This window comes from Odontesthes bonariensis, chromosome 15 (genome assembly GCF_027942865.1).
Source record: "Odontesthes bonariensis isolate fOdoBon6 chromosome 15, fOdoBon6.hap1, whole genome shotgun sequence".
NCBI classification, from domain to species: domain Eukaryota; kingdom Metazoa; phylum Chordata; class Actinopteri; order Atheriniformes; family Atherinopsidae; genus Odontesthes; species Odontesthes bonariensis.
In genome coordinates, this window is record NC_134520.1 from 28,086,278 (window position 1) to 28,111,574 (window position 25,297).

The 25,297-nt window shown below is 39.5% G+C and overlaps 2 protein-coding genes across 27 annotated transcripts in view; one reads left to right on the forward strand and one right to left on the reverse strand.

Moving 5' to 3' along the window:
* Positions 1-25,297, forward strand: part of dock7 (dedicator of cytokinesis 7) — a 46,253-nt gene that overhangs the window by 5,844 nt on the left and 15,112 nt on the right. For 13 of the 26 annotated variants that reach the window (XM_075485822.1, XM_075485813.1, XM_075485815.1 and 10 more), the window contains exons 3-25: positions 320-495; positions 1,238-1,306; positions 1,430-1,559; positions 1,768-1,980; positions 2,164-2,249; positions 2,351-2,417; positions 3,085-3,234; positions 3,853-3,933; positions 4,060-4,222; positions 4,781-4,923; positions 5,021-5,114; positions 5,251-5,413; positions 13,884-14,001; positions 14,239-14,309; positions 18,003-18,141; positions 18,352-18,453; positions 18,911-18,997; positions 19,800-20,031; positions 20,226-20,390; positions 20,630-20,650; positions 20,980-21,149; positions 22,271-22,360; positions 24,381-24,470. In XM_075485822.1, coding sequence (XP_075341937.1) covers positions 320-495; positions 1,238-1,306; positions 1,430-1,559; positions 1,768-1,980; positions 2,164-2,249; positions 2,351-2,417; positions 3,085-3,234; positions 3,853-3,933; positions 4,060-4,222; positions 4,781-4,923; positions 5,021-5,114; positions 5,251-5,413; positions 13,884-14,001; positions 14,239-14,309; positions 18,003-18,141; positions 18,352-18,453; positions 18,911-18,997; positions 19,800-20,031; positions 20,226-20,390; positions 20,630-20,650; positions 20,980-21,149; positions 22,271-22,360; positions 24,381-24,470 — 2,820 coding nt within the window. The remainder of the gene's footprint in view (positions 1-319; positions 496-1,237; positions 1,307-1,429; positions 1,560-1,767; positions 1,981-2,163; positions 2,250-2,350; positions 2,418-3,084; positions 3,235-3,852; positions 3,934-4,059; positions 4,223-4,780; positions 4,924-5,020; positions 5,115-5,250; positions 5,414-13,883; positions 14,002-14,238; positions 14,310-18,002; positions 18,142-18,351; positions 18,454-18,910; positions 18,998-19,799; positions 20,032-20,225; positions 20,391-20,629; positions 20,651-20,979; positions 21,150-22,270; positions 22,361-24,380; positions 24,471-25,297) is intronic. The other 13 variants (XM_075485819.1, XM_075485837.1, XM_075485825.1 and 10 more) reach the window with 4 other exon arrangements.
* On the reverse strand, positions 6,214-10,301 carry angptl3 (angiopoietin-like 3). The gene is made up of 7 exons (XM_075484441.1): positions 9,672-10,301; positions 9,248-9,358; positions 8,981-9,092; positions 8,759-8,872; positions 8,442-8,537; positions 7,582-7,854; positions 6,214-7,387 (listed from the first exon to the last, which is right to left on the reverse strand). Exons 1-7 carry the CDS (start codon positions 10,197-10,199, stop codon positions 7,203-7,205), a joined length of 1,419 nt encoding a protein of 472 aa, XP_075340556.1. The 5' UTR covers positions 10,200-10,301; the 3' UTR covers positions 6,214-7,202.

The following is a 25,297-nucleotide window of genomic DNA, read 5'->3' on the forward strand; positions in this document are numbered from 1 at the left end:
GCTGAAACCCATCACCCCTGTGTTTCTCATTTTAGAAGCAGAGAAAGACCAAATAAATCATTAGCTTGTGCTTGAAGTAGCGCACTTGGAAATCTGGTTAGTTGTAACCGAACAGAAATGAACACGTATTTCAGAATTGTTGTTGTTACACATGGTCTATAGTTATAGAATGAAAGCGTTGACTGAAAAGTGGAGATTTCCAAAACTAAATTGAGACTTTTATGTACAATATAAAAGTAGCAGCAGACACATAAGCAGTAGACCTCAGCTGAATATTTTTCCCATCTGTCTGATCTGACTCTTTCTCTTCGCCCACTAGGTTCCCCTCACAGAGGCGGTGGAGCCTGTGGATTTTGAGGAGTACCTCGTCACTCACCCTCCTATCGTTGAGTCTGGTCCCCTCAGAGATCTGATTGAGTTTCCCCCTGATGACATTGAGGTCATCTACACACCCAGGGAGTGTCGCACTGTGGTACAAGCTGTCCCAGAGGAAGGGTAAGTATACACTGTGGCTGAGACTTAAGTAGCAAGTTTAAACCACATCATAGCGTAAGAGTGGTCAACGAGACTTGAGAAGCTCTATGTAAGTACAGTCAGTTTACCACTGCAAACTGGAGGCTATTGAAGGAAAATCTTTTTTAAATTTGACGCATATTAGTTTATTTTTGAAAAGTGAAAGAGTTTAAAACAACCTCCAGAAGAATAGGGGTATATGAAACGATGTTCATAGACATTTGAAGAAAAAAAGAATCACGTGCTAAATCTCCCTAATAGTTTTCCACATTGCAATTAGGCTGTCCATGTTGTCCTGTGTTACTTCACAGACACGAAAAGTTTCCTATGCAGAGTATTCGTTAATAAGATTAATGCTAGAGATGAATCCATCTAATAAAACCATGGAGTGACATGGGAACAAAGCACTCTCTGTTCACGGATTCTACATTTGGAGGGCATTATCCAGCTTTGACCATAATCACTAACCAATAAAGTATAACGAACTTAGATTATATTACTTCATTCACATATATAGCACACAACAAACATCTACATCATACGTATCCAGTCACTAAAGGTTGATAAACAACTTCAGGCATGTCAGAAGAGGTAGCACAAACACTGTAAGTGTACTTCACTTAAGGATATACCAGAACAATTTAATGACATCAGTTTTATATCTTAACATCCATAGTTGCACATTAAATAAAGCCTGTTTGCTTGTCTGTCTGTCTGTCTGCAGGGACACTGATACTCATGTCAGAGATTGTGTCAGATCCTACACAGAAGACTGGGCCGTTGTCAACAGAAAGTAAGGCTTCTCTTCAAATTAGACAAATTGGATTACATATGTAAAATATTATTGTATGCTGTATGTAGAGTAATACTTTTTAAGACCATGACAATGTTTAAAATGGGTGCCTTGCTCCCTCAGATACCATAAGCTTGGTACAGGCTTTAACCCCAATACTCTGGACAAACAGAAGGAACGTCAGAAAGGCCTGCCCAAACAAGTGTTTGAGGCTGATGAAATGCCTGACAGCAGCAGCTACCAGGATGACCAGGTACCTGTGTTTAGGTGTATAGGCAGTCTTTAGCTAAAGGGTGCAACAACAAGCAGCCCACTGTTTTTTTTTTTTTTGCACCCCACTTGAGATTTTCAAATGTAACATGCAGTGTTATTTTAGTTGCCCATTTATAGAGATTTTCTTCAAGACGTTTCCTCAGTTGTGTGACTTTGTTTTTCTGTGTTTGTTGTTTTTTTTTTTTTAGGATGATCTGAAACGACGGTCAATGTCTATAGATGACACTCCACGGGGCAGCTGGGCATGCAGCATCTTTGACTTGAAGAATTCTCTCCCCGATGCCCTCCTCCCTCACCTCCTTGACCGCGCCCCCAATGAAGAGATTGACCGACACAACGAAGAACAGCGCAAGTCCAACCGCCATCGCGAGCTCTTTGCTCTGCACCCGGCCCTAGATGAGGTACAGTATGACTCTGGAAAACTTCTCGTAATCCCATTTGCATTTATATCCTAACTTATAGAGTTTATAAAGGTTTTTTGGGAGACTCATTCCAGACAAGGATTTCATGTGTTTGTTATAAAACCGGTTGCAGGTTGTCATTCATTTTCTCTTTTTCACGTGTAATCTTCTATGAATGTGCAGGAGGAGCCCATTGAGCGCCACTGTGTGCCCGATGTACCTAAAGAGCACTTTGGCCAGAGGCTACTTGTCAAGTGCTTGTCCTTGAAGTAAGTGGTGGACAGCCCTTTTCAGAAAAAAAAGGCACGTAGTTCTTTTATTTAACTGCTGCTTTCTGCTGACCCACTCCTTTTTCTCTCTCCACTTGAAGGTTTGAGATCGAAATTGAACCCATATTTGCTAGTTTGGCCTTATACGATGTCAAGGAAAAGAAAAAGGTAAGCTGTTATGCTTTCCTCAGTGCCTCCTCAGCTCTGAGTTGTGTGGTCACTTCCGCAAACCATTAAAATTGTTGGGAGGCCAAATCGAATCTGATGAGTGGACGATAAAATTTTATGTTGTGGTCTTGTTATGTTTCTGAGAATGCAGTTAAATCATACACTGGAACCATGTTTCTATCTGAACGAGCCTATCTAGTGCTGCTTCTTTCTGCTCTCCTTCAGCTACAGTAACAAACACTAGAGGGTAGCAGTAGCCTTGACAAGTGGATTTCTAACATATATTGCACCAGTCTGGAGCTCTATTATGACACAGGTGGCCCATTTCTCACTGAAATGTTGCCATGTTTGTCAGCACCTGAGAGCAAGAAATCAGGTTGCAGTAACACTTTGATTTTATAATACATATCATTTTAGCAGACAGTTTTATCCAAAGTGAATTACAAGTGAGGAACGGACTGGATCCAATATGGTGTTCAGCATCTTTGCTTAAAGACGGTTTGACCTGTGAAGTTTGGAAATTGGGTCAAACCAGCAGCCTAACCTGAGCTCCTGAGCTCCAGCCGCCACTAATAACAGTTGTGACAGCGTAGTCATGGTAGCACATTTCTGGTCTATTTGTATCAGGGTTATAATGACCTGTTGTTCTGTTTAATGTGTCCTTCAGATATCAGAAAACTTTTTCTTCGACTTAAACTCTGAGCAGACGAAAGCAATGTTGCGTCCGCACATACAGACGGCAGCCATCTCCACGCTGGCACGCTCTGCTATTTTCTCGATCACCTACCCCTCCCAGGATGTCTTCTTAGTCATCAAGGTGAGGCAGCTTTACAGTAATGTCCTTTTCCTTATTAGATCTTATTTTTCAAATAAATGGAATACATTTATTCAGTTGCATTCAATGCTGAATGTTAGATGAAAGATTTTTAAGATGATTGTCGAAGTGATGAGGTTAACGAATGACTTTATATTAACCTAATGTAACGAAACAGATGATCAGTCCTCAGTCTGTAGATGCAGTTAAGACATCAGGAAATGCTTTCAACTAATTTCCATGTGTTCGTTTTTTACTTTTTGGCAGGAAAAGCACAGAACACGAGCCATGACATGAGAAACTTTTATGATTCTTGCTGTTGATTTGTAATGCTGACTTTCTCTGAAAGACACTATAAATCGGCTTGCAGAACCCTGCTAGCCAAGCAAGATTAGGGCTGCCAGTAGTTCATAATGTAATACTCGTTTAAAGAGGAATTGTTCCGCTGATACTCTCTAAATTTAAAAAGAATTTTGATACTGTGAGTATATTCTTCAGGGAAAATATAACCTCCATAGTTCAAATTCAAGGTTCAGAAGAAGATATCTTTGAAAACTTGTAAATTGAAAAAAAAAAAAAATGACCATAGTTACTGAAAACTTACATGTTCTATGTCAACAGCTGGAAAAGGTACTGCAGCAAGGCGATATAGGAGAGTGCGCAGAGCCCTATATGGTCTTCAAGGAGTCAGATGCTGCCAAGGTATGATCGGTCAAAGTTGTATCTTGAATGTTCCAATAGTCTGAATTGGTAATTAGTATTAGTAATATATTGTTTGTTAATAAATCACAGATAAGTTTAACTAATCTGTCTTCTTTTTTTAAACAGAACAAAGAGAAGCTGGAGAAGCTTCGCGGTCAGTCAGATCAGTTCTGCCAGCGCCTGGGCCGCTACCGGATGCCCTTTGCATGGACCGCCATCCATCTAATGAACATTGTAAACAGTGCTGGCAGTCTTGAGAGAGACACAGAGCTGGAGATGAGCCTCTCAGGTCTGAGCTTCCTTTTAAACACCAGATGTTAGACATTAGACGTTTTTCAATAAAATAAGATTGGGACATTGAAGGTGTATGCTGTCAGACTGACCTTATAACACCTGATGTTAAAAAAAAAAAAGAATCGGCAGGTCAGGCTTTTTAAAGATCGGTGATTGCTGATCGGCCAGAAAACTGAAACGGTGCACCCCTAGTCTCAGTGTCACATATTGTTATGAAGAAACAGAGAACATTACTAAACCTTGCAGTCATGCACTAGGCTCATGGGCCTGTCAATACATCACACGTGAGAATCTTTATCTGAAAAACTTTCCAACAACAAATAGTTGGTCAAATTTAAACTGGGAGAAAAAAAAAAACATCTAAACAAAGCAAACAACTGTATTGATCCTTGGTGTGTAATTTTGTGTTTGACCCTTGTTGTTTGTCTGGCCTTTGACTTCGTACGGTTTCTTTGAAACTGATTGTGGGGATTTCCTTTTGTTGCTAGGTAGATGAGGAAAAAAAGTCTGTGGATTTTTCAAATTTGAATGACTTTTTATTGTCTGCGTGCAGAGAGAAAAGGCTCGTGGTCAGAACGAAGGAACTCGAGCATCATGGGAAGGCGCTCACTGGAGAGGACCACCAGTGGAGATGAGTCATGCAGTCTGACAGGTTTCAGACCTGCAACACTTACTATCACCAACTTCTTCAAACAGGTGTGCACATATTTATGTCAATTCACTCTCCTACATTGAAGTGTTATGCTTTCTTTTAAAAAATGTTCTCTCTTTTTTTATGCTTCACGTTCTTTAGGAAGGTGATAGGCTGAGCGACGAGGATTTGTATAAGTTCTTAGCTGATATGAGAAGGCCTTCTTCAGTCTTACGGAGACTCAGACCCATCACAGGTGCAGATCATTTAGATCATCTTTGTTTATCATGATGAATTTGAAGTTTTAAACTAGTTTTTGTTTCAAATTGACATTACCACTTTTTTTTTTTTTTCTTAATTTCCCTGTCACTCCCTTCACCTTCTGTTCACAGCCCAGTTGAAGTTGGACATTTCTCCAGCTCCAGAGAACCCCCACTATTGCTTGACTCCAGACCTCCTGCAGGTTAAACCTTACCCAGACAGCAGGGTGCGCCCCACCAGAGAGATCCTGGAATTTCCTGCCAGGGATGTCTACGTGCCAAACACCACATACAGGTACAGTAAACAGTATGGATAAGTGTGGAGGATTTACTTCTCTCTCTTGTCATTCCTGAGGTGACGTATCTGTACCTCACCCAGCCAGTAAAGACCTTAATAAGAGACCTAACTACTCTAAAATTCAGGGCTGTGTACAATGATGACCGACACTGCGGCTCGTTAATGTTTACATTATGTCTGCCATTGCATGCACGTCATGTCTGTCAAGGGCAAACAAGAACTGCATACATTAGTAGATATGATCTGTGTACCCTTAATCCACATTGTCCACCTGCATAAAGATTATTTTTGTCTGCAGGTAGGGATTTAACTAATGACAGTCTTAGCTGAGCATCTCATGTAATCCCAAGGTTGGGTACTAACGGATTACATGTAGTTGTAATTAATTACATTACAATAATCTCTTGGTAACAGCTGTAAACATTTATAATAATTCTGAACGCATGGCGATATGTCCAGTGAAGTCTGTTAAGGTAGTTGTCTTCTTTCAGATTGTCTGTTTTGTTGGTGTTGATTTACCTAATATTCATAGCGATTCTTGCATAAAGGCGTTTTTATTTCTTCTTTGTAACACTGGAAATGGAAGATGAGCATTTTGAGTTGGTGTTCGTTACGCATTACAACAGCCTTCAAGTCATTCGTGTTAAAAGCTGCAGCAACAAAAACAAACACAGTCCCACATGTTGTAGTATTGCAGTATACACACGGTACGCCACTAGATTGCAGCCGGTCTGGTTGAGTGAAAAGAAAAAGAAAACATAAAAAAAAAACACCTTGTTGGGTCATTATTTTGGCACCTTCATTTTATTTTTCTTCATAAATAGCATACAATGCTTATTGTGAGGATGAGAGCAGGTTGTTGTGTTGTAATGACGACAAGAGTCAATATGACTCAATAACATAGGAAATATACGGACATGATGTTATCTAACAATACCAACATATTATACAATACCATGAAAATGCTTTAAATACTTTACAGAATAAAAAAGGAACAGACAAAGAAAAATACTACATCAGTGCACTGCCAAGGTTTTGTATCACCAATATTTTTTAGACAACTCGTATGGCGGTCCTGCACCCATTTAGTTTTTCTTTTCTATGACAGTGGTGTAAAAGAACAGTGAGGAATTAAAAGTCCTAACCAGTATGGGCACCTTTGCAGCTGTTGGAAATGACAGGTTATTTCTTTGACTTTAACTTATATAATTTGCATGCATTACATAATAACCTACTGGGGATTGTGCCTGTAGCCTGAGGGAACAAACAGTGCAGTTTCACGTCACAAAGACAAAATACACCTTAAAATAGCTTAGTTGATATAGAAGCTGTCAAATGTGCTTAAGTTCACCTAAAAAATGGTATCATGATCTCAGTTTTGAGATTGCAATCTCCTCATAGTTTTCTGTTTTACTGCAGCAATGTGGCATTTTTCTTCCAGCTTGGAATCGGGTTGCTGATGTGTATCAATATGTCTATTTTGCAAATGATTGCAGGTATTGCATAATAACAGTATGCTTGTCCTTGCTGGATCAGACATAGTAGGTTAACAACCGACATGTGAATTATTGCAACAGATCTGCGAGTTTGATTTCTGACGTTTTTGGCCTGATATCTGACAAAATGTTTGGAAGCGACAAGCTTTTTGCTGCAGACGGATAGACATATCTAATGTTTGTTCTATGCAATAGCACTCCGTACAGATGTTTTTTGATTGAACATTTGATATCAATAAATGCGGAAAACTACCAAATACCACTATGGGAGAATATAAAAATCGTAGCGCTCAGTTGGCACTATGTGCATCTGGTGCTGGTCGTAAGGTGATCTTGGTCATCTTAAAGGAATACGAGGACCCTGTGCCAGGCTTCCAGTGAATGCCCTTCCTCCTCATAGAGCGTCCCTTTGCCCTTAACCACAAGTACCTCCCATTTAAGCTGGTTTCGCTACAGGCACTGGCCCACCAACCACCTGCCAAAACAGAAAACAGCAGTTCATAAACACAAGTTAGTCTAAACTAAGTGATCTTTTCCTCAAATTATCTTCATTCAATCATTGGTTGAAAAATAGCAAAAGAATCTGACGCTGATTATTTTTGCTGTTGTGGTTGGGATGCGGGTCACTGTGCAGCGTGTTTTGCTGAATAACCACAGCAGATTCTGTACCTGTGTTATTGCGAGCACAGGTGGAGTTGGGTTGGTTGTTGGTGTTCCTGTCTTTTGTCGAGAACCTCATGCCGTTGAGGCTGGTCATTGCATCTGGTAGGTCGCCTGAGAAGTTGCTGACATGAAGGGTGTAGTCGCTGGAGGGTCCTTCCAGGGAAAATCTGTACTCAATCCAATGATTGTCGTCCTCCCAGTCTTCCACAGCAATACGCAGGATGTAAGCTCCCTCTTGTGCGATACTGTGTATCTTCTTTAGGCCCAGCCAGAATTCCTCTGCATGACACATCAATCAGTGAATTTATCTTGTTTGGACATTTCATATCTATTAAATAAAATGTAAAGTAAGATGTCTGTTTATTAGCCCGTCGGTTTGAAGGGAACCACAATTAATTACTAATTCACCTCCAACATGCTCTTTTTCAACCATTTTTTAATAGAAAAGGTGTGTCTCCAGTATTAATTATGCCTTTTTTGAATGAGTTAATTAGCAGGTAGCTGTGAAAGAGTGTTTTGGCTAAAATTCATCGGTACAAGGGCCTCATTTTCTTTTGAATTCAGCATGAATGATCTTATCGAGCACTGCAGGGAAAGCTGCCAAACTGGATGTGTACTCAGATAATGCAGGAAGTAATTTTGCCAGCTTATTGTTGATATTTAACAGTTACTATTTCTTGCGACCATAACTCTAGGGAGTACTTTTTAATCCACACCATTCTCAAAAAAGAGCGTTAAGGGGAGTACTTAATTGGTAGATGAACAGAAAAATTAATTCAGTAACAACAATGTATCTATAGCTTCCTTTTACAAATGTCAATCTTTTGCACCTGTTCAGTTTATAGCTGAACACACAGGGTACTTACTTTCCATATCTCCAAAACCTTTTTCATACTTTTCCCATGTCTGATCAAAATCCACTGAACCATCAGTCCTGCGCTGGATGACAGTTGAACCTCCATCTGTTGAAGAAATAAGAAATGCAACTGGACTTAGGTAACTCTTGTACAAACCACTAAACCAACAACCGTCAGCTGAAAGATTACAAAGTCTCCTTATTATTGATCATATTATATCTGTTCTATTGTCTACCCTTATGGATTCATGTTGTAATCTGCCCGAACAACTTTTTTCTTCAGAAATCTTGTTTTGCTGTTCATAGATTGTTTTAAGTCTCACTCACCTGAATCCCTTTCGCAGTAAACGTTGAATGGCTCTGATTGGTTTGGTTTGATAACATAGATTCCACTTCTTACTTCTCCTTTCTTAAACACCTCACTGCAGTCTGCAGGGAGGTCTGAAAAACAAATGAAAAAAAAAAGAAAATATTAATACATCCTTAATATCACTCTAATTTAATTTCACAGTTTTAACAACTATTCAAACATTTAAGTAGAGATTTTACCATTTGTTCCCAGGCCAGTTGTGTTTCCCGTCAGATATTCAAACATATCAGGAGCGGCATCATCGGAATCCACTGACTTATCAACCGTATCTTGAAAACTGTCGTCGCTCAGCTGCAGGAGAATGTAAACAATTCCTTGTGAATCATGTTTTCAACCCATGTAGAATTTCTTATTCACACCAAATCAAAGGATTTGCACAGATAATGCAAACTGCTCAATCCGATTCTCAGAGATGTCAGATAGTTGACCAGATTTTCCACAACTACCTTTTCCTCCAGGTTTTTAATCTTGATTTTCTGGTGGTCCAGCTGGTCGTGCTGCTCTCTCACAGCTGTAAGAAGATTGTTGATTGTTTTTTCTTGAGTTTCAATCACGTCCTAAAAAAAATAAAAGTAAAGTATCGTTTATGCATTATAAATTTACATGTCTTATGCTTTTACAACATTGTATATAGCAAATTTTGAGTTATGGAAAATGAACACATTTGAAATGTTTCTTGCTAATAATCTGTAATGTATTGTGGGTCACATGAAGTACTTCTCACAGTATGGTCTTCACACTGCAGTGGTTAAAGTAACCCATTGGTTGATAGTGTGCAGAACTGCATGCATTTTAATTGTGAAATCCCTTTTGGAGAAACTTGTAGTGTGGTGATAACTTCAGACAGTTATAGCATTGCAAGCTTCTCACCTTGAGTGTTGTGATTTCACCGAGCTGGTCAACAGGGATCATGGTCTGCGACAGTCCTTTCAGCCTTTCCTCAAGGCTCCCCACTTTGCTCTGCAGCTGTGTACGCTCCTGCAGGATGCTGTTGATCTTAGAGTTTATTTCCAGTGACAAGTTCTTGATCTCCTCATTATTGACCTTCAAGATATTGGTGGTCTTCTTGAGTTCCTCCTCTTCTTCCTTGATTTCTGACGTGACCACAGAGAGCTGGTAAAACGATCGGTCAAAAATGTTAAGCTTTTGGAAGATGTCGTTGATTTGGCCTTTGGTCTTGTGGACGAACTCTCTTAAACTCTGGCCAAGTTGGAGGAGGCCATTTGCTAGTAAGCGAACGTCATCCAGCATGGCAAAACGAGACTTTGCCTCCGTTGGACTCGATGGCATGCTGAAGGCCTCGGAAGGCATGGTGGGGTACTCTTGTTTGCCTGAGTTGTCCAAATGGACAGCAGCAGTACAGCTGGCTAGCACCAGCAACAGGCAAAACAGCTTCATAATGATATTCTTCTCCAACCCTTAACTATGGAACTATTTCTAACAATTCTTTTGCTTTCCTCGTCTTTCTGCTCTTTTCAACACCCTTCGCTCTCCCTCTGCTCTCCCTCTGCTCATGAGCTTGTTTCCCTTACTGTTAAAATGTTGTGAGAGCAGCAGGCTGCCCTGTGTTATATACTGCCCTCTCAGTAGAGGAGGGGGGGATTAGCTGATCATTAAATCCTACTATGTTTTTAGCTTTGTATCCCATCTCCTCCCAAATCCCCCCCAAGCCCTCCCTCTCCTGAACAAACAAATCACAGTAGTGTGCAAATGACATCTACACCCCCCCCTCTTTCTCTGCTAACCATTTAACCCCAATCCACTGTCCATACCACACCCGACCCTACCCTGCCGTCCATCTGTGGTGCAGCACTTTAGCTGATCAGCAGAAAGCTAACAATGGCCATCGCTGTTTTTGATGGATCGTCAGTCTAATCAATCTCAAACCTTATAACTCTGCACACACTTTGCTGTGATTGATAATACTGTGTGTAATTAATGCTCCTCGGTTTGATTTAGCATCCTGCTGAATCAGCCCAACCAGTCTCTCTCTCTTGCTCTCTTTCTCCATCTCTCTCCTCCTCTTCTCGTTTTGTGTGGGGGTTGAGGCGAGGGTCTGACATGTGCCAGGGTTGAGCTCCTGGGCATGAATGATGGTGGAGAGTTTGGACAGTATGTACTCATCATAATTTTGTTCCTCAGTCATGTCGTCTTTTATGTCATATCATGCATGCTTTGTTTGAATGCTTCTGGATAGAGAATCTACTGTATAGTTTCAGATTAGCTTGCCTTCCTGTGCACTGAGCTCTGCTGTTTATGAATAAATGAATGAATAAATGGTGATTCTTAGAATCACTGAAATGACAAGATTTAGTATTTAATTAGACGATCAATCTACCATTGGCACTTTACACTACATGGTTTTGGCATAGATAGATTTCTGATGTTGTTCTTGGGATCCATTGGAGCCACTCGCAATTCGGGGTCACGACCTTAGGTGCCACAGTCACCACTGGGACCAATAACGTTGCCTTCTCTTCCCCTTACTAGCTTTGGTTTAGAATTTTAGCACTTTGGCTGTGACAGCGCACCTTAAAATACCACACAAACATCTTTATGAGCTTATTCATTGTTTGCTACTATCAGGTGGGATTACCTCATGTTCCAGTAATGAAGAACTGACATTTTTTTATATGAACAGAACGGAGGGCAAAGTAGAATTTGCCAAAATAATGAATTTTGCCAAGTGCATAATGTGCAAGAAATTTTCTTTATCAGCTCAAAGCTGGTAACAATATTAATTATCCTTCATTGCAACAGGGTGGTTAAGAGTTTTGATCCAAACTGGCATGCTAAAGTCAGTGCATCTGGAAATGACATGGTCGGATCATGCTTGTTCTCAGGTTCAGTTTCCAGTGGAATGTGTCAATAAAATGAAAATGAAAACACATTGCACTGATTTTTTTCTCCTGTCCTTTTTTCCCCAGTTGCCATACCCAAATTTCATTGGAAGTCATTCTTATTGGCCCTTTATCCAACTATGTTTTCCCAAAAAATGTCACCTTGTTTGTATTGTTCATTGATACTACTTAGCACCTTAGCATCATCAGTAAAATAGTTTGTCGTCTCCTCTGTTGGTGAGGAAGGAAACGTCTTCATTCAGAGTGTGTAAACACCAACAGTTTTCCCTTTGTTTAGCCTCTTAACCAAAAATAGCAAAGCCTCAAAACTGCTATCTGCAAGTGTCATGGGGAGTTGAAGAGTTTGCAGGGTTAAGTTTGCTTTCCCATGTGTACTGATTAACCTAAGTTCAGTCTGATGAGATGAACTGACCAATCACTGCTGCTTTCAGGATATTTCAGGTCTGTTACAGTAAATTTATCTTTGGGTCCATTTCAGTTCAACTACCCACTTCAATCGAGCTTTTACAATTTCGAGGACATGTTAGATGAATGTTGATAGAACAGAAAAAAATAAGTAAAATTCCAATCATCAGTCAAATATTCCCACGGTTCCCTCTCTGTTGTGGTTCCAGCTGTTGTCTCTGTGGATTTATCCCCCACAGAATCAACTACGTCACTGTGGTTTATCAGCTGATCCTAGGTTATTTTATACTTCCTATTCCGTGGCCGCCTCCTCCTTCTCCTTCCCAACTACATTAGTATCACTCTTGCTGGAAATAATGACAAAACTAGTGAAATAACTTTCTGTTTTCTTCACCATCCTATTTATACCAAAAGAAAGTTTGCTAATATGTAGAATAAGTATTTTTTTATATTATTATTATCATATAGGATTTAGTAAATCATATAATTTTCAAAAAGTGCTTTGCGTGATTATGACAAAATATTTTTTTTAAGTGAATGTTGGATCATACAGTGAGGCAAAGCAGGTAGATCCCCTGCAGTCACAGATATCAAGGTTCTTAAAAACTCTTGATGCAGATTTGTGGGCATTTGGTACATTGATTAAATGCACAATAACTGAATTGCTGATATTTATTGTTGATATCCGCAAAGCCCTGTAAACACTTGTTTAAAAAGTGCTTTACCGACATAGCTTATTATATTACTTTACTATAAAAGAGTAATCCAGCCAAGCTTTTATGTTCCCCTTTCTGCGCTGTATAAATGTAGATGATTGCAAGCTCTCATTATTATCACCCATCACCTTAAAGACAGAATATTCCTATACTTATATTGGCAATAGTAATTTATTGGCAGACCAAGCCTCCAGTATAAACCAATCGGAGTATGGGTTACCTAACGAAGTGGCCTTTTCCCCTTAAATTGATCAGTTCATGGAGTCTGATGTAACTATGTTGGGTAACTAGGTCAAACACTATCAAAGAAGCTTGGCTTAATTATCATAGTATTGTAAGAGTGCATGGATGTCGGTTCAAGTTGATTTATATTATCTAAGTTTGACTTGCTATAACCTTTTTGGTAGAATAAGTGTGGAAAAATATACCCTTTTAAATCACCCACTAAATAATAATGAGACTGTGTTGTGACAACTGGGACAGACTCAAGATCCCTTGCAAACCTATACAGGATGAAGCAGGTGTAGAAAATGGATGGATGGACAATGAATGGAGGGCATTATAACACAATACATATTAGAGTTTGTATTGTGAATTTGGAAATATGCTCTAAATTATTTCCCAAAAAGATGTTTAATCCACAATATAAAAACGTTTCCTTCATGACTCTCAGGCTTTCTTTTCTGTGTTTCTTCAAAATGACTCCAAAGCTACTTTAGGCTTATCCAAGACCTTAAAAACTATTTTAAAAACAAGTTGTAGGAGTACATTGATTTCATAAATCCCTCACTTGGAAATAAATTGAAAGTTGTAACAGTTCAGATTATGTTTTTCTTTTGAAATGAAAAACATGGTCATTAGATCAGATTAGATTAGATTAGATTGTACTTTATTTATCCCACAACGGGGAAATTCACTTGTCACAGCAGCAACAATAGTGAATTTCCTGGAAAATGCTCTCATACATTGTACGGGCTCTAAAATGAATGCCATACTCGTGTTTTGTTTTGGATTTGTTTTGTTTCTTTTTATTGTACAGGTGGTTCTTTGGTACAGTCTGACATGTTCTCTGAATAGGTGGATTTTTTTCTTCATTTCAGGAATCTACTGTATGTGAACCCTCAGAGTCTTAACTTCGCCAATCGCCAAGGTTCTGCCCGCAACATCACAGTGAAAGTGCAATTCATGAATGGGGAGGATCCAAACAATGCGATGCCGGTATGCTTATTTAAGAAAGATGAATATAGTCAGACAAATGTAAACGGAATATTTTATACATGTCTTTCATTACTGGCAGCTTTGGACTATTTTATAATCGTAATTGAATTGTAGTGCATCTGACATGTTGTGTTATTCTGCAAGTGGGGATGTATCAGTTATAAATGTTAGGATGTATTAATGAGTAATGTTTACATGTCATCAGAATGTTGTAAGATTACTGCTTTTATTCTTTAGGTTATATTTGGGAAGTCAAGCTGTGCAGATTTCTATAAAGAGGCCTACACTGCAGTGGTGTACCATAACAGGTGAGTGTCTTTCTCATTCTTTGAAATGATAAATCCACTGTGTCTCATGTATACAAACCTGTTTTTTCCTAAATATTGGTGATTCTGCTAATAAAAATAGGAAAAGTTACATTTACCCAGATATCCAAACATTCTGGCATTACACCGGTTATGGTTATTTAGTCCTTTACTATCCAAATATGATTTCTAAACTGACCTCTGTAGGCAGGTATGGCAACTTCAACATAAATTCAGTATTTGTTAGGAATTTCTGCAGATACCACAGAAATGTTTCCAGGGCAGAAGAGGTTGCTTTCGTTTTCTGAATTTGGAATATTAAAGTGGAACACTTTACCTGTGTTGTCACACCTAATGGGTATTATTGAGACCTGAACCATACCAACACTTTAACTCATACTGCATATTGAAGAGTAAAAGTATTTTTATCACTACATTTTTGCTTTTCTTGAAGAAAAAAAGAAATGTGGTAAATGGTCATTTCAGGCTGACATTATAAAAGCATCCATAGCTAAGTAGCCGGTTTACTAGGGATGGGAATCGAGTTTGTTAATCTGCCTGCCTAACGATCCTGTTTATAGGTTCTGCTAGCGTCTGACGCATTTGCGCGATCGATGTTTCCAACATGGCGTCGAGGCAGAAGCGCTCCAAAGTATGGTTATATTTCACCAAAAAGGACAATTCTAGGGTCATTTGCAACACGTGCAGAGCTTTGACCACATCAAAGGGGGGAAATACCTCCAACATGCAGAAACATTTGACCAAACAGCATGCAATTATTTTGCACGAATGTAAAGTCTTTGACACGCTGCCAAGCGATGGCGGCCCAGCGTCTTCTGTCTCAAAAGTTGCAGGTAACGCAGGACTCTCAAGTCTTATTTATTGAGCGTGACAGTCACGCTTTTCGGTCCTTTGTCACGCACTCCCGCCACACAGTGTATTTCTCACGCTGAAAAAAAAATTATAATATAAATTTCTCTGGCATGCTGCTATCGCTATGGAAACGGCAGGAAACAAGCACAGGGGGAAACAAGGGGGGGGTGTCACTCTAGCCTGCATTCCAAACTTGAGAGCCCTGTAACGTAAAACTTCCAGGTCCTGTTGATTGTAATAATGTTAGCGACACACTGTATGAATAATTTCCATCTGATATTAACATTTAGTTGATAAGGACTGCAAGAGTGAGGCAGGCTCAGAGGCAGGGTCCCATACCTGTAGCTACCCCTTTCATCCAGGCAGGGAAAAGTAAAATGACAGAGGTGGAAATAGATGAAATGGTGGTGCATACTTGAAATGAAAGTGTTACTGCAACTAAAGCCATTTGTACTATATTTGTGCTATATATAACTGGGCGAGAATCGATAAGAGAACCGACAAGGAACCAAATCGATAAGCGATATCGATAATGGAACCGAAATTGCTAAATTCTTAACAATTCCCATCCCTACAGTTGACCAACGGTTGCTTTTAGTTAACTTTTAACTGAGTTAGCTGCGTGTGGGGACTCTGGGCTGCTACCGACACCTAACTAAGTTCGCTGGAGATCAACTAAATACGGTGGAAAATTTAGTTTCTTTTTTTTTGTTTGTTTCTTTTTTAACTTTTCTTGACGTATTTTTAGATTGCATTCAAGAGATTTGCAGTGCTTCTGGCAATGGGTGCTGTGACTGTAGACTATAGTGCAGTTTAACCACACTTTTGAATGTTTAGTTCTGTCTGCTATTGTCATCGAAAGCAGAGTCTCTAAAAGCAGGTGTTCGTATGAGATTCGAACATTGAACGTGTGAGATTTGAACATTGCATAAACAACGCATGCATAAACTTGCATAGCATCGGATCAGGTGAAGAGGCGCTCCTTCAGTACTGCCCTGGACACACATTTTCCTTCAGTGTTTTAAGAATGTGGAAACCGGTACAACCTCTGAATGTGGCCTTATCAATCTGAATCAGGGTCATCCAGGACATAGACGGATGGCTTCAATTAGGAAACAAAGTAAATGTAACAATAATAGATGGTCCTTGAAATTTCTCTTGTAGTGAAAGCAGAAGTAATAATGCTGGAGCTTATTGTTCCTCTGGTCTTTAAAGATTTTTCATTGGCAGCAAACCACTGTGATTAAGACAATCGTTTAAAAAGAAGTAGCAGAAGTTCTTGAAGTTAGAAATGGCAAATTGTTCTCTTTTATAAGAGATGATTTGTAATTCTGAAAAGATTCCACCATTTTGCTTCTTTTTGATCTCAGCTTTCATGTAATATGCCAAGCCAATCACCCTGTTTCTTTTCCACAGCTAGGAAAGTTGCTGATGGTGTTCTTTCTCTTGGATTTTTTTCTTTTCTGGTCCAGAACCAAATAATTGTTCCCATGAGAAATGAGAGCCCTTCTCTGACCCCTTTAAACAGTTTTGGTTGTTTCCATTTGTTGGTGGGCTTGCTGTAGTTGCGGGTTGCTTGTTTCTGAACCGAGGCCTGCTGAGAAAGTTTTCTCCTGTGGGACCTTCAAGTATTCAGCTGGAGTAAATGATGGTGTTGTGTAATTTCTCTCTTTTTAGACCAATTACTATAGCTGCCACTATGAACTCCTGCTGTGCCTGGAAACAAAGATTGTTAAGTTGCCTTTGGATGGATGCAAATGGAACATGTGGAGAGCTCATTGATATTCTCATATGTACTTGAAGGGCTGCTTTAATGTTAACCTGTTTGGACAACTTATGTAAATATTTGCAGGAGCTTACAGAAGCAGTCAAATTTAAATCTTAGGGACAGTAGTGGGATAACCCGTTGGTATTTATGAACCACTTGCCTCTTTTCAAAAACCAATTCTGCACTTCAGGAAGTAAACAAACCAAGAAGGGTAGGACATGCCTTCACTGTCATAGAAAAAAACCCAAAACTGGCAGCATAGTGCAGAATGTGATGCACATGGGGGGGGGGGGGATTAGGAAATGGGTATAGTCGATGTTGAGTGATGGCTCTGCACTACACACCTTCCTGTTAATTAACAGAGAAGTTGTCTATGTTTTGGTTTCATAGTAAGTTGTTCTGACTGGCAGATCCATTGGCAAAGAATGAATGAAATGACATCAACCTGGCAACCTAAATTCATTATGTTTGGTGGGTCGACCCATTTGGTTTGAGTTTAATTTAATTGAAAATATTATTTGTTTGAAATGGTTAAAAAGGGGGGAAAAAAGCCACGTCAACAGATTTATTGTTGACTTGGACTGCGATTACTAGTCCACCCAACCTTTCTCCTCCGATCTCATTGACTCTCCTCAAACTAACAAGCGTCCACCATGAATAATGCAGTTATCTGTCCCGGCTGCTGTGAATAATTTACACATTAAGTAGCGTATTAATTACCCTTCTCTACTAACGTTGTCCTCTGCAGGGAGAAAAGGAAATAAGTTGAAAAAAGAGATTTTAGTAGAATTAAAGATGTCAGGCATCCTGGAACAGGCGTTGCGAATCAGGCTGGGTTCAGATGATTGATTAATGAATTATTCTAGGTCAGGTGGTGCGGAAATTAAAATGCCTGCAGCCATCACTGGACCAACTGCAGACATCACTGCAGCCCGTAGCTTACAAACAAATCTATTTTGGCTGATTTCCATTTCCAATCCATCACATTGTTTTGTTTAAAGTAGTTGTTAATTGTTGTGGAGCAGATTGTACATCATTGTTACAAACTGTTGCAGATCCCCTGACTTTCACGATGAGATCAAGATCAAGCTGCCGGCCTCTCTGTCAGATCACCACCACATTCTTTTCACCTTTTACCACATTAGCTGCCAGCAGAAGCAGAACACACCGCTGGAGACGCCTGTGGGATACACTGTATGTAAAACTAAAGTAATACACTTGCCAGCGTCTTGGTTGTATATTACAACTCTTTGTGCTCTCACTTGTGCTGGCATAGTTTCACGTTTAGACATGTTCATACCCAAACGCCACAAGCCACAATAAATATACAAATATACATACATGCACATCAAAGGAATCTTTGTATCTTTAATGTTCTCTTGCAATCTGTTTCTTCTTTGCTAGTGGATCCCCATGCTGCAGAATGGACGTCTGCGAACGGGACACTTCTGCCTGCCTGTATCTCTCGAGAAGCCACCACAGTCGTACTCTGTTCTCTCCCCAGATGTAAGAAATTATTAATTGGCCATGCAGATGCTTTCTTAAAGTATCAATTGAGAAACCTGTTAAAGTTCCATTCTGCAAAAAAACTTTTTCACCTTGTTCACAACCTCATAAGGAGGTTTTTTTTATGCGTTACAAGACACTACACATTACCAAAGCAGCCAATGAACACAACATAGCTGAGGAGTTCTGCTTTGAAATCTGTGGTGCACCACCACGCTTCAGCTTCTGTTATACTTGCAGCATTGGTCATTACACTTTCCCTAATATATTAAAAGGAAAAAGAAAAATGTATTAATTAATTTATTTATTTAAAATAAAATGAGGCGAACAAGCATTTGAGCCTGTGTACATTAGTGTTTAAAGCAGAGCACATTTCTCTCCTGGGCCCTTACCTTTAATTTTTTCTTTCCGTTTTGCCAGTGCAGCCCAAATTTAATTGAGTATTCTTGGATTTCAGGTTCCCCTCCCTGGAATGAAGTGGGTAGACAACCATCGAGGTGTCTTCAATGTGGAAGTGGTGGCTGTATCAACCATCCACACACAGGTAATATTATTTTGTGCAGCATTTTTACTGCAGTTTAAAGCTTTTTTTTTTATCGATTCTTCAGATTAACCGTTACTGGCTTCTTGTCTGCAATACTGTTTAATTTTGCCTGTCTTTATCATTTGTTTACATTTCAATATGAACTCTTGATATCGCTTAGATGTCATATAAGTTGCCATAAGATCATTTTCAGAATTATCAAATAGGTAATGATTTGGAATTTCAATTAAATTTAAGAGAAACAGCCACATTTTTTTTTTTTTTTTTTCATTTAGACAGTAATTCCTTACCAACACCAGTTCATTAGTGGGTGCATCTTACCTTGCCAGTAATTTACTGAGGTCTACTCCATCTCTGTATTGGCTGTGGTACGGAGGGCTTGACTCTGGTTCCTAGGAGCCTCACTGAGAGTAATGTGCTCATAAATCACTGTTCCTGGCACAGATTAGATTGGCTGGATTCTCCTGTGTTTTTGTGGTAATTTTCGTTGAGCAGTTTTCACTCAGTGAGCCAACTTTCGGACTCAGACTCGAGTAAGGATGAGAATCTAAGCTTACTTTTGGTTTTTGACTTCTCCCTCCTTTTCCTCTTTACTTTTCTTCAACTTTAACTCATTTATGTTTTCTATAAGCTTGGTTACTGTTTATCGTGGGCTTTATTTTTCTCTCATTTTTGATTAATTTTTACTCTTTGTGATTTCAAAAATTAAAAAATATGCATTATATTATGAACCTTTGTTTTGCCAATAAATTTTGACTAGTTTTTCCTTTTCAACCCCATCCTTCCCAATGTTCTTCTCTAGGACCAGTATCTGGATAAGTTCTTTGCATTGGTACACGCCCTGGATGAGCACATGTTCCCAGTCAGGATAGGAGACATGCGCATCATGGAGAACAACCTGGAGGCTGAGCTCAAGTCCAGCATTGCAGCACTTAACTCATCCCAGCTGGAACCAATAGTCCGATTCCTTCATCTTTTACTTGACAAGTTGGTGCTGCTCGTAGTTCGTCCACCAGTCATTGCAGGACAGATCGGTAGGATTCTGGATTATACTGATTAAAAATGAGAGGCACGCTTAACACTTCAGATACTGTCTGTGACACATATAACCACTTTGAATTTCCCTGACCTCTGCAATACAAAGTCTATAGTTCATTACATTTGCAGCGTATTAAGTTTTGTGCACATAGCACTAACTCAGAACACTGTTGTGTGTGTGTGTGTTTAGTGAATCTAGGTCAAGCATCCTTTGAGGTGATGACTTCCATTGTGAACCGGCTTCATAAGTACTTGGACACCAGCCAGGACATGCATGGTCGCAACAGTCTGCTGTCCTCCTACATCCACTACGTGTTCCGGCTACCCAGCACCGACCCCAACTCACCATCACCAGGTATTTTACAGTCAACACATTTCACATTAAACTTTTCCCTGTTCATGCTGTTCTTTTTCTCTGCTTTTAAGCTTTTAAGTTGACTTAGTTAACTAATCCAATGTCCAGCTCCCCCGCACTGCTTGTCTATGACCAAACCGGCCTGCCATAATTTTTCTTTCTTTTTTTAAATTTTTTTATTTAAATCTTTTGCTGTTTTCTCCTCACACATCCATTTGTCCTCTGCCTGTTCAACACAGATCCCAACTCATCCCTGACAGGTAGATACGGTCCGGTAGTGTATATCTTAGTCTGTGTGCAATTGCTTTACCCTTTGACTGTGAATTACAGTTTCATTTTCAAGTAATTTATACTGTGGCAGAACATTTGATGTTTGATAGTTGTTTTTTTTTTAAAATCTTTTTCTTATTAGCTCATAATTCATCCAGTACCAGAGCACATTGATTTCTTTATATTATCATTGGTTAATCATTCTATTCATAAGTGACTCTGAAGTTGTGTGTTTGCCACCATATGGTAAGGTGCTGTGGCACCTCCTATCACATCCCAGTTGACAAATTCACTTCTCTTCCTCTGTGTGTTGTACCAGGTCCTGGAGGGTTGGGAGGTTCTGTTCACTATGCCACCATGGCTCGCTCAGCTGTGCGACCAGCCAGCCTCAACCTTAACCGCTCCCGTAGCCTTAGCAACAGTAACCCTGATATATCTGGTACACCCACATCTCCTGATGATGAGGTTCGCGCCATAATCGGCAGCAAGGTAAGGTCATCAAGGAGCCTGTAACTTCTCTTATCTCAGCACCATTAGTTTAGCAAATTTGAGCAAAAAGCATAGAGGAGGCCACTTTCTTAACATTTAACCTGTGATCCCAATGTGGACAGAACCGGCTGTGTAGATATGCTTTTGGGTACTTAACCCTAACCACCTTTAGGCCTGTCAAAAGCTCATGCGGATGATGATAGATATCATAGTTAATTATTTAACATTGCTGTAATTTTATTGATTTGCGAAGTATTTTCGTCAGACTTGGGCAAGGTAGTTGAATATTTCTTAACCTACATAAGGTGGAGGCATCCATGTGCACCGTGAGCCAGTGGAGTTTTTATCAGCATGTAAACTCTATAGCCAATGCGTAAACATACGCTCGGACATCTTATCTCTCTAACCGCTGTATCATCAACCCATCACTCACAAACACGTGTACATACAATGCTGAGTGTGTACAGGTTGTGAAAAGCATACATTGCATTTACTTTTCAGTTTGTGGGTAAAGCAGGTTCAATCAAGAGAAGTCACAACTTTTTAAAGGCATTAACAGTAGCATACTTCCAGTCTTTATTGGTTTTCTTTGTTCCTTTTTCCCAATTTGATTTATTTTGCCATGTATTTTGTCTTGTATGATTTAAAAAAAAAAAAAAAAAAAAAAAAAAAATGTTTTTATCCAATTTGCCCTCAAACATTTTTTTTTATTTCCCTCAGAAAACACATGAGCAGTGAGTGAATGATGTAATGTGTCTTTCTAATGGTCTTGCTGTACTTGTAACCATGATATGATGGATGCAGCCCCGTTTTAATGAATGCTCCCTTTTCTGCTAATGCTCTGCTAAACCTTTCCTTTCTTGTCTCTGAGGGAGGGGAAGTTATTTTTAATTACAGTGACAAAGGGAGAGAGAACCTGTGTGCTCTGTTCTTCTGTGGTGCTAATTTGGATTTTGATTTACTGACAGCTAACCTTTTTTGGGGCCTTGGCTTCTTCCAGCAATCTTGACCTCTGAACCTCTTTAACTTGTCATTATTCCTTCCCTCCTCCTTCCCCCGTGCTGCTCGCTTGTTCCCTTCCTTCCTGCCTGCCTTGCGTTCTTTGACCTTGGCACCCATAGGGCTTAGACCGCTCCAACTCGTGGGTGAACACCATGGGCTGTAGTGCCCCCTGGGGATCCAGCCCTGGGTCAGCTCCAGAAACCATGCAGGTGGTTTTATGAATGCCCCGTCCTTCACTTTACCTCACTACAAAAGCAACCTTATTCACACTGAATAGATACTGGAAAATGTGGAGTTTTGGTTCATTTGTGTACTTTACTAGAGTCACTGACAGCGAAGAAGATTGTTTGCATTGTTACTGATTCTTATTCTTATTGATTTTTATTTTTTATTTCCTCTCTCTTGTTTTGCTCTACTCAAGCCTTCCTTTTATATACTCGGCCTATTATGAAGCTGCTTACAGTGGTTTTAAGTCACATGACTGTGGCTGCCAACCACTTTTTACTCAATTTAATCAAACTAAAAGTTTTCCAAGCCGTGCGCATTGTTTCTTGTATAACAGAATGACATAAAAGACCAAAACTTCAGAATATTACAGTATTCTCTTAAACTTTAAATCACAACTCTCCCATGGTCCCACACATGGGAGTCACAGCCGTCTCCATGACCCTTTCATATTAGGCCTTGTTCACACGTGGCATTAACATGCATTGTTAGTTATCTGATCATAAGTGGACAGCCCCAAATACAGATGTGAATGTGCACATGATGCATCAACAATGCCTTGAGACCAAATTTCACACCAGATTGATCTAGGTCGTACATGAGACATTATCTAAGCAGTTTGTATTTGAATGGGTTACTTGATAGACTACTCAACCAAATTATTTTCCGTTGGTTAGAAACAACCCCCTTTGGTAGAGTTTGCACCAGTTCTGTGGGTAACAGTCGATTTTATTTTTATTTATTTTTTAATTTTTTTTACTGAACATTGAGTGTGCCAAAAGTAGTGAGATTTTAAAATTGGATCCATGCAAGACTTGCTCTTTAGATATAAAACAGAGGAGTGAGTTCTGGTCACAAAGGGTCCTTTCAGACTCAAATGGAGTCATTCTTTTGTCAGGTGTGAATATAATGCATTTAGAGCTGTGCACTTGTGATCAGATCACCCTGTACCCACGTTAGTGCCAGGTATGAAAAGGAATTTAGACTCTCAGATGTCAGTTCTCTTCGCTTATTACATCTAACACCTCTCTTTTTCTCAGTGCTTGCGTAAAAAAGTCATGGATATTGTAATATCAGTTTTGATTTTAGACCAGCATTGTTGACCTCACTTTCCTTCCATGTCTGGTTTAAGATCCATCTTAGGTTTACATAACGAAGATCAGTTATTGCTGAACATGAAATTAAGACATAATCTTTCTGTGTGTATATATTTCACAGAGGCATTGTTGGAATAGTAAAGAAAAAGAGTCGTGTTTGAAATAATTTCCATGAGCAGACTAGATTTTTCACTCTTCTTTATGATTTCCTTTTCATCTGCTTTCAGCCACTCTACCTGCATGACTCTCCTCTAACCCCACATACCATTCACTGTGTCACTGGAGCATGGTCTGTTTGTGAGTGTGAATGTGAATCAGCATGTGAGGTCTTTGCCTCACTTTACATCTTTATGAGACGTCATGTCTTCTATCATTTTGAGTTGTCATGACATACGAATTGATTTACAAATCAAGTAATTGAATTGTAATTTAATATTACAATCATAGAAAAGGGACCTAAATTGCCCTCCAACCAGCAGTAATTCCTTTGACATTTTAGGGTAGTCTCCCTGTTTGTCGTTTTTTTGTCTGCAGTATTGTGTTTATCTAAAGGGATGCAGAATGGTGCACTATTAAACAACGGCTGTAAAATTTGGGGAAAAAGTTACTTGATTACGTGGCCCTGTATACAGCCATTTTGCATCTTTATTTTAGGGCATTTAAGCTGCTGATGTTTTAGATGATGGATACAACACATAGGTGTTGTGTTCCTGTCATGTGTCTTTAGTTTGTTGTGTAATCATGTGTGAAAAGTCTGTGAAACAGATCACAAGTGTGTTTTTATGCATGTGTGTGGGGGTGTGTGTGACTCAGCACACACAGTTGCCTGTGTGCTGAGGAGTTACCCCACAGTCCTGTTGCTCCTCCACTAACCTTGCTGTCACCGTTCCATTCATCCCACTCATAGGCCATGGAGCGCTGTGGCAATCGCATGTCTTCGCACACTGAGAGCGCCAGTTTCTTGCAAACTTTAACAGGACGGTTGCCTACAAAAAAGGTAGAGCCACTTGCTCTGGGGGAGGAGCCAACCCCACCCTCCTCTTTTTCACCTCCTCACCTGTCCTGTCTGTGGTGTGTGCCTATGAATTGGTTGATGTTGTATTTGGCTGTGTAGTCTTGTTGAATGCTGTATGTCACTGATGTGCCTCTTATTCTTACTATACGGAGAGGCTTTGAATGTCGTTTACAGTCTGGCTAATGCTGACTGAGGTACAGTGAGCTACATCCACATAGTCTGGGGAGTCTTCACTTATTGTGAAACATTCACTCAAGAGGAAATCCTAAGACTTTGTTTTTTATAACCAGCTGCTGTGGTTCCACAAGAAACATTGAACAAGGAAGTATACAGAAATGGGAATTATGCAAAAGCTATAATTGTTTATTGAAACAAGTTGTTCTTTCCAGAAACCTTTCAAAAGCATTTCTCAGGTTCTGCATACTTAACAAAAATTTTTATTTCTAGTAAAAAACTGAAATAACCTGAAGAACAGTGTTTCTTTTCTTTAGGCGTAGCGATTTTAGAATTTGATAATTAATCATGAGGTCCTTCCCCTTTCTTATATTCATTATGTCAAGATTAAAGGAAGACTTAGCAGACAAAAACAATATCAGCACAATATTTCAAGGAAATCAGTAACAATGAATTTTTTAAAGGTGTCTATTTAGAGTTTGTAGCCTGTATTATAACAGCGAACCTTGCTTTGCCTTTAATGAAGTTCATTCCAGTTTTGGGGGAGCAGGAGCAGGAGCTTTACTGGACTGTTTTATTCCATCATGTGGAGGACATAGTTATTGCTAATCACTAAATACTTTGAATCTAGCCCC